The 9828-nt window shown below is 32.6% G+C and overlaps 1 protein-coding gene across 1 annotated transcript; it reads right to left on the bottom strand.

Annotated features, from left to right (window-relative positions):
- Window positions 1-2889: 2889 nt before the first annotated feature.
- On the bottom strand, window positions 2890-3327 carry LOC140433764 (protein FAM200A-like). Its single transcript, XM_072521741.1, has one exon. The coding sequence runs from the start codon at window positions 3325-3327 to the stop codon at window positions 2890-2892; it is 438 nt and encodes a 145-aa protein (XP_072377842.1).
- Window positions 3328-9828: the final 6501 nt, after the last annotated feature.

Below are 9828 nucleotides of genomic sequence, written 5' to 3'. Positions count from 1 at the left end.
TGACTGTTTCCTGCGTTGAAGAAGTGATCTTCAGACGAGATACACAGCCAGACAAATGAGTTAAACGCGAACAAATACATTTGTACCTATAATCAGACTTACTACCTGAAAATTCATCGATGATACTAGATAAATCAGCGAGAGTAGCCAAGGCCTGATTATGGTCTTGCCCAAATTCAAGAGGGACAACTGTTTCAGAGAAGCTTCTGTCTGATGCTTCCTGAGACAAAATTCCACTAAGGACTTTTCTTTTCTCATCGACAGTAGAAGGAACCTCAAGATCTCTAATAATTAACTCATAGGTTAACTCATCAGTTTTCAAATGCTTAGGGTTGATGGTAGCCATTTTGTAAGATTATTTAAAAAACAATAATTTATGTAAACCAACAAGTAACCAAATCAACTTTAAAGATAAAGATAATTAAATTTACGAAAATAATATAAAACTACTATTTTATATTTAATTAAGTTTTAACACTACCCAACAACACATGAACTTGTCAAGGTTAATGATAACCAGCAGACAAAAAAGGTTGGTGATCAAAAAAAAAACTATCAGTAAAAATTAGATAAAAAAATAAGTATAAAAAAGTAAGTAAGATAGAAAATAGATATTTTTACTGAAATTTAATAAATTTACTACTCAAAATAGGAAGAAAAATGTTAAAGATAATAATAGCAAGAAAATATAAAAGTATTGTTTCAACTAAATACAAGAATGTATGCATTACTCAGAGTATATTACGTTGGGCGCCAATTTGTAACGTTGCGCACCAATTTGTGAGGTTCCAACGAACATTCATTGGGTGCCAATTTGTAACCCTTCGAGGCTCAATTTGTAACATCCCAACGTTGAGCTGCTGTTGTCAACTTGTAACCGTCAACCTTGGTTTGCTGCTACAACCTGACTAACATCACTAACAACGTTGGAGCGACAAATCGTTTCCCGTTGGGACCAATTTTTAACGTCATAACCCCTAATGTATCAATTGCAAAATTGCTACATTAGACGTTATACGAAACACTCCCTGGCTAGCTCACTCAGGACGTGAATATGGCCTACTCTGGAGCAACACACGCAAACAAGTAAAAAGAAGAAACAATACACAGTTAAATTAACACATGTTTATTAAAATATTAAACAAAAGGGGCAGAAAAATACATGTTTAAATATTATATTGAATTTAAATAAAAATTATTCGACTTCTTGCTACAGTGTTACATTATAGTAAGGAAAAATGCTTGTCACCAAATCCTAGGTTTTATCCTGGTCTTTTCTGCTATGGTTGTTAGCAAGCCATGTTGTTAGTTGTGGATTTTCTTGTCCTGGAGTCAACTCTCCTATCGGAATGATAGTGCCATTCTCAGGCCGGTTGGTCTTCTGGATGTTAATATAATTTGACCCGCACCTGAGAAATGTATCCCGGAGGTTGACTCCTAATTCAGGAGACGACACAATTGGTTATTATACTTTTACAGAAGTCATGAAGAAAATCCACATTTTTAGAAATAAAAGCCATTATATCGACTTTTGTATCGAACGGGAAGGGGGAAATGTCAACAAAAAGGAGTCTTTGTCACTAGCATTAAACTAAACAGAGAATAAAGATGGCACCTCTCATTCCAAAGTAACAGAAATAGAGATGAAAATAAAATTCATTCTTTAGAAACTTGAGTAAAAGATAAAAATGATGATTATTAAGAAAATAGGAAAGGTAGATACTGAAATATATATATATATATATATATATATATATATATATATATATATATATATATATATATATATATATATAAAGAAGATAGATTTGGACGCCAACTGGTTTTTATACCAAATACCAGTAAAAATGAAAAGAGAATAATGAATCAATTAAGTAACGACATAATTCTGATACAATCTATATCTGAGAAAATATATAGAAAAATAAGAGATACAATGGAGAAGATACAATAAGAAAGAAAGCAGGCAATGTAGCAGTTATAACGCTACAATGTTACAAAATATATGTCAAGAAATCGTTTCTAAGTAATATTACGAACGTGGCATTTTTCTAACAATATTGAGTGCCCAAGAGGACTTTTCAAAATTCAACCTCTAATAGATCCTGTGTTGGAACGATTTCGAACTGCTAAAATTCCGAAAAAAAAAAAAATGTATGTATTGATGTGATCCTGGTACCGTTTCGTGGGTGACTGGTCTACAGGCAATATATCCAAAATAAGAAACATAAGTTTGGCATAAAACTCTACAAATTATGTACAGAAAATGGCTACATCTTCAACTTGAAAGTTTACTGTGGAAAAGACATTACAGAGCAAGTTGCTTCAGCGTCATCTTCAGTTGTTACATCATTGATGGATGGACTCTTGGATTCGGGTAGAATGCTATACACAGACAATTTTTATATGTGTCTCATTAGCTCACCAGCGTTTAGATAGATCAGGGGTGTCCAACTTGCAATGCCTCAAAGGCCAAAACTAAAACCTTTGATGTTGTCGCGGGCCATATAATAATTTTGTTTGTAGAGGTATAAAAATAATTAAAACAAAAAAGAGTATTATTTCTTTTATTGCTCAACAACTACATTTTTTTATAAACGGAAAATTTATTGATAACACTTTTCAATAATCAAGACAAACATTGCAAAAGCAACGAAAAAGATGTATCCAATTAGTGTGAGGACTGTGGTCGATCGGCTTCATCCACCAATGAAGAAATGTCCACCTCCAGTTCAGCTGTAGACACTCTCATAAGATGTTGTAAGGAAGAATCGGTAAGGTTGCTTGTTTTTATTTTTTATGTATTTCATGGAGGAAAAGGCACTTTCACATGTATATGTGCTTCCGAACATTGACGTCATTTTCTCCTTTGACAGTAATTTGAAAAATTCAGGTCCCTTTTCTTGTCTGGTGATTAGGAACATGTCTAACTAATCCAATTTTTTTACCTGTCATTGATGGGGCCCCGTCTGTTGCTATGGCTGAACATTTATCAAAGCCTCCAATTCTGTCAACTGTTTTCTTCACAGCCTCATAGATGTCTTTTCCTTTTGTTGTTCCATAAAGAGGACAAATATCAAATAACTCCTCTTTACTGGTAAAATCATCAAAAGTAGTGCGCACAAATATTAACAGCTGATTAACATCGGTTTGATCAGTGCTTTCATCCAAACAAAGTGAGAAATATGAACTTTTCTTAACCAGGCTAAGCATAGATTTTTCTACTTGCTCACCCATAGCAACAATCCTTCTTTGTATGGTTTGATGTGAAAGTGGCACTGATTCAAATTTCTCCGCCATTTTAGAATCACCGAAAGCTTTGGCCATTTCAACAGCACATTTTTTTATCAAATTGCCATCAGTGAAAGGTTTTTTTGCCTTTGCCAGCTCAAGCGACACGGCATAAGATGCATGTAAAGAATGCGTTTGAGAGTCTAATATTTTACTGAACATACCAGTTTGCTGTTTAAGCTTTTTCTTCAAATCTGCAACTAGGGCACGCCGACTTTCATTTGTGTACGTAGCATACCTACTTATTTTCATGCACTGTTGTGTAATGTCTTTTCACATCCTATTCTTTAGGCACTGAAACGACATTCATGCACACTAAGCACTTCAACTTTCCATTATTGTTAGAAATCAAGTAATCACTCTCCCAACTTTCTTTGTAAATTCTGTTTTCACTATCAATTTTCCGTTTTACTGGTTTTACACTCATTATTGTATAAGAGGAATCAAGACAAAGAATTAATCAAGTTCACTGTTCACTAGCAACGTAATAGATTAGCCGACTAGCCTACGTGTCAGTAGCGTAGCATACTGGCACGATGGTAAGCAGTGGGAGGTGTGGCCTGCGTGAACTGTGATGCGCAGTAATCAGTGCAGTTCTCATAGTGGTGGAGGACGATTGTGTTCGTTACACGTCCGCGAAGCGGCACGCGGTACAGTACTTGTGATGTAAAAACACTGCTAAACCATAAAATATAAAATAAATTAAAAAATATTTTTTCACAGTGGCAGCATGTAAAGAAAATATATGCTTTTCGAAAATCTTATGTGGGTCACAACAAATAGCCTCGCGGGCCGGATGCGGCCCGCGGGCCGCCAGTTGGACAACCCTGAGATAGATCAAGACGTTCGATAGGTACGCTTAGACTCAATAGAAAATTAAACTCTAAATATGTTGTGAAAGCAAAGTTAATACGAAATGAAATTATTGCACGAGAAAGTAACACTGGACTAGTTGTCCTGAAGTGGAACGATAAAAGAGGTGTCTTGATCCTTAGCACAGTACACACAGATAACAAAGTGGAGGTTCAGGGTAAAAATAACAAGCTAGTAGACCGCAAGCAGTGATCAATTATAATAATTGTAAAGAATTTATTGAAATTACAGATCAGCTGAAATCATATACTAATGCACTACGACGAGGTGTTAAATAGTACCGTAAGCTAGCGGTTGAGCTTCTCACTAGCTCAGCAATGACAAATGCATTTATTTTGTATAAAGCTATAACTAAAAATAACATACAAATTACTGCCTTCAGAGAGAAGGTAACTCGAAATTTCAAGCAGATATCCCTCAAGACTGACAAGAAGAAGAAGTGTTAAAAACTGGTTGCTTGAAAAAAATGGAATCATTAAGACGAAGCTACACAGTTTGCTATGGAATTATGAAAAGAGAACACGGAAGAGAATATGCCATTAAGAAACCTAAGCAGACTCCGCGTAAGTGTTATAATTGTGACTCCTTTTTGTGTGTCGAGTGCTTTTTTGTAAAATACAAATCTATGAAAATTTAATTTACAAAGAACTATCTACAGTTTACAGCTTATATACATGTTAAAAAAATCACATTTTTATAAAAATAAAGAATGATATACTAGAAATTGGACGTCTTATTTTCAACGGTTATTAGGATATAAATTTTCATATAAAACAGTAAGCTAATTTCAATAATCTAACTACGGGTTCATGTACAAATTATGTACGTATCAATAGTTTATAAACTATGAAGTAAATTCGTTACACAGAGCGTTAAATCCCAATAGTCTGTGAAATTATATTTAACTCAGAGAGCGCCTGGGACAAACAGTGTGTGAGTTAAATACAACTCACGTGGCGTTTAATATATTAACGAATAATTTTCACTACTAATGTGTTAAATTTCATTAATTTCTGTGGGTTTCACGGATTCGCACGCCCGAAGTTGACCGGGTTCTTGAATACTCATAAGAATAAGATAAATGCGAACTATTAGACTTAGTTTTTTATTACCTATGTTTTTATTCATATAATTTATTATTTTGTTAATATTCCTATTATTAGTTTATTATCGACCTTTTTCCCGACCACCTATAAGGTAGAGTCTGGAGGCACGTTTTTTAAGTGGTATCCCCATTAGACCTGATTCACTGACAATTTCCAGGCGAGATAATATTGAGCATAATTATATTTTTAAAAAGTTGTTTTTCAGCTATTGTTTTTTCATTTTCTTTAATGGTGTAGGCGGCTGCGGTTCAGGATGTAATTCAGTATCGAAGGTCAATGTTTGCGAAAGAACGAAAGTTAGAATTGGCGTTATTGCGGGTAACATTTTCGAATTTTTCGATTAATTTTAATATTTCCATAATGTCTCTGCAGGTTTCACCTGAACAATTGAGGCACACTGCAAAGCATTTAAGGCCTACTTGTCGGCAACCACACATACTTTCACAGTTTCACTTGCATCTACAGAAAATTAATTTCAAAGTTCGGAGTGTTTCAAGTTGGCTTTATATTAAATTAAAATAATACAAGATTAACTTGTGAGCACGTTTATTAAGTTCTAAAAGCTAACCTATAACTTATGTTCCCCCTAGCCCAGATGTCAAGTATCTCCGTGATCATAGAACATATAGGTGATATCTGACATGACACTATGAAGTATCATATATGTAACATCTCCCCTTTCTAGATACATATTGACATAATCAGAATTTTACAAATACTAATAACTAATACTACTACATAGATTATAAAACTTATCTTGACATCGTGAATTATCAAATACATATTATTACTAACGCTATATATAATAGTCTTGTAACTTATTTGGTAAGCTGATGACCCTACCTGATCTTGTACATTTTGCTTCTCTATTGATAACACTTTGACACTCACTTGATGCGTCATCAGATTTACAAGTATTTTCATTATTGTATACATCCTTACTACTACTAGCTATACAATTATTCTCACCATTAGATGAATCACCCCTACTGGGCTTACAGTTTTCTCTTACATTCTCATTGACAGGAGAATTTATAACTGTTGGATTTTTTGTATTTTTTAGAAAGGAAGAATTTCTCCTATAAAGTCTTCTCACTCACCAAGTATGAATGTGGAGTGTTAGTGTTTGAAATGACTTTTCCTGGTGTCCAACACCCATCCTTTTTAATTTAAACAATATATCTTGATTTTCATTAAAATCTGAATTGTGCTGAGCCGATCTATCATAATAGTTTTTTGATACCAACTTTCTTTCTATTTTTTTCTCATACTCATTAGTGATTTTGGGTTCTAAAAATCTATTTGACATAGGCAAACCTGTTCTTAGTAACCTGCTTTGTAACAGCTCCGAAGGTGAAGCCTTCAGACCACATAGTGGTGTAACTCTATAATTTAACAAATGCACAAAAATTTCGTCTTCATTGTTACATTTTTTTAATATTTGTTTACATATGTGTACTGTTTTTTCAGCCAACCCATTCGATTTTGGGTACCTTGGACTTGTAAAGACACACTGTATATTGTACTGATTGCAAAATTCTTTAAATTTAAAGCTGTTGTAGGGATTATTATCAGATATAAATTTTGCAGGGATCCCAAAATTAGAAAATATTATTTTTAATTGCTTTAAAATTTCATCTATACCTTTACTTTTTATTTCTTTTAATTCAAACCAGTTGCTGTAGTAATCAACTAGCACTAAGTAATATTTTGAAGCATATTCTAATATATCAGACCCAACTATCTCAAATGGATATTTGTGTACCTCATGTGGTATTAGTGGTTCCTTTACTTTATTTCTGCTAAATTTTTCACATATATGACACTTAGATATATAATTTTCAATGTCAGTTATTATTCTAGACCAATATAATATTTTTCTTGCCAACCTTTTTGTTTTCTCCATACCAAAATGAGATTTATGTAACTCTCTAACCATGTGACTTTGTAGTTTTTTAGGTATGCAAACTCTTTCATTGAAAAATAAAACTCCCTCACGCACCAATAAATCATTTTTTATTTTAAAATACTGCTTTAACTCATCATTATCTAATACTTTTTTATCTGGCCACCCTTTTATACAGTACCCCGTTACTTTTTTAAGATTATTATCATACATAGTTTCTTTGTTTATTTCTGCTAACCTTCTATTGGTAATAGGTATTTCAATGTTAATTGTATGCACAACTTCTTCCATTTCATCATCTTCTTTTACTTCATCTTTTATAAATGACCTACTTAATAGATCAGCTACATACATCTTTGAACCTGGTACATACTCTACTTCAAAATTATATTTTAGAATTTTTAACCGCATCCTTTGTAATCTGGATGTAATTTTATTAATATCTTTTTGTGGTATGCCGATTATTGGTTTGTGATCAGTTTGTACTATTATTTTATTGCCGTAAACAAACTGATGAAATTTATTTAGACTAAAACAAATTGCTAAATATTCTTTTTCTATTTGTGCATACCTTTCAGTATCAGTCAACCTTCGTGAGCAAAATGTTATGGGTTGACCTTCTTGCATAAGGCAACCTCCCATACCTTACTGGGAACTATCACTTTGTATTGTAATCGGTAAGTTTGGGTTAAATATTTTAAGGGTTGGTAAATTACCTATAACTTTTTTCAGGATATTAAATGTATTATCATGATCAGCAGTCCACAAAAATTTTACATTGCTTTTTATTAAACCTCTTTGTGGTGCTACTATTTCTGTTAGATTTGGTATAAATTCTATTAGATAATTTACCATTCCCAGTATACTTAACAATTGTTTTTTATTTTCTTGTACCTCTAACGCCATTATTGCCTCTACATATGAGTTATCTGGTTTTATCCCCTCTTTGGAATAAATCGGCCCCAAATATTTCACTTCATTTACTTTATATTGTAACTTATTAGAATTAAATTTAACATTAAATTGCTTAGCTCTTTCTAATACTTTATTCATTATCAAATCATGTCTCTTTCATCTTTTCCTGCTATTATTATGTCATCAAAGTATATTGGAACATCTAAGTCACCAAAAATATTCTCAATAACCCTTTGAAAAACTTCTGGACTACATGATAGGCCAAAACACAATCTCTTAAAGTGATATTTGCCGAATGGGGTTATGAATGTGCATAATCTTCGGCTATCTTTATCTAACCCTATATGATAAAAGGCATCTGACATATCCATCACACTGTAGATACTTTTCCCCCTTAGTTTTAAACCTATTTCTTCTATGGTTGGTATGGGATGCCTATCTATACATATGTACTTATTCAAATGGATAGGATCTAAACAAATTCTTAACTTGTCTGAATTAGGCTTTTCAACATAGACTATATTACTTACCCATTCTGATGGTTCATCTACCTTCTCAATTATATCTCTGTGTACTAAATCATCCAAAGTAATTTTTAGCTTACCTTTAACTTTTTCAGCAACTCTTCTACAATTACTTACAACTGGCCTATAACCTTCTTTTAATTTAATTCTATATTTAAATGGTAGGTACTTTACCAGTGCCCTCAAACAACTGTTTATTTTTGTTAATGAAACTGTTTTTGGTATCTCTCTTATTGTTTAAATTAACCTCATCCAGTTTGCAAATTATCTTTAATTTTACACATGTTTTTAATCCAAGAATAGGTTTGCCTTGTACATCTACAACTACAAATTTTATATTTCGAATATTATTTTTGATTAAACATTTTAGGACTATACTGCCTGCAACTCTAATTTTATTGTTATCATAAGCTACAATACTTTGCTCAGAATGAACTATTTCATTCTCCCTTTCTAATTTTTTAATCCAACTTAGTGGAAGTACATTACATTGAGCCCCAGAATCAACCTTAAACTTAATTATACTATTATCAATACATACATTTTCTGTCCAACTTTCCTCTAAATCTGAATTATTATTTTCATAAATGTTAAAAATAGTCAGATTATCAATAACACCATCCTCATCATTTGAGTCAAAATCATCAACAACATTTACATGGTGGTTAAATTGATTGCTATTCATATTTTTATTATAATTGTTCAAATATTTACCTTTATGCTGATTTACCTTGTTATAGCTATAATTATCTGTTTTACTGTTACCCATTTTGCATCCAACTGCAAAATGTCCCACCTGTCCACACTTTACACAATTTTTTCCAAAAGCAAAACATTTGCCCTTGATGTGTCTTCTTCCGCATTTTAGGCAACTGTACTCCTTACTATTATTATTGCCTCTGTCGCTAGTACTGGGATTATCTTGTCTGAAACTTCTTCTTCTTCTAATTAGATTTACTTCTTCCTTGTTTAAATCTTTGGCTTGGATCTTAGTAGCTTCCATTGTCTTACATGTGTCCTCTGCAGTCTTCAGATTTAAATTACTTATTCCCAATAGTTTTTCTTGTAAATTATGATCTTGGACACCTAAAATTATCCTATCTCTTATGAGGCTGTCTTCTTGATTTTCAAAATTGCATGGTTTAGCCAATATTTTTAAGTCTTTTATAAAATGATCCATACTTTCTCCTTCTGCCTGGTTTCTTGAAAAGAA

This window comes from Diabrotica undecimpunctata, chromosome 2 (assembly GCF_040954645.1).
Source record: "Diabrotica undecimpunctata isolate CICGRU chromosome 2, icDiaUnde3, whole genome shotgun sequence".
Taxonomy (NCBI): Eukaryota; Metazoa; Arthropoda; class Insecta; order Coleoptera; family Chrysomelidae; genus Diabrotica; species Diabrotica undecimpunctata.
This window is presented reverse-complemented; position numbering and strand designations above follow the sequence as displayed.

Coding starts and splice junctions, on each gene's coding strand:
- LOC140433764 (XM_072521741.1), bottom strand. CDS start 3,327: ATGGCCAAAGCTTTCGGTGATTCTAAAATGGCGGAGAAATTTGAATCA.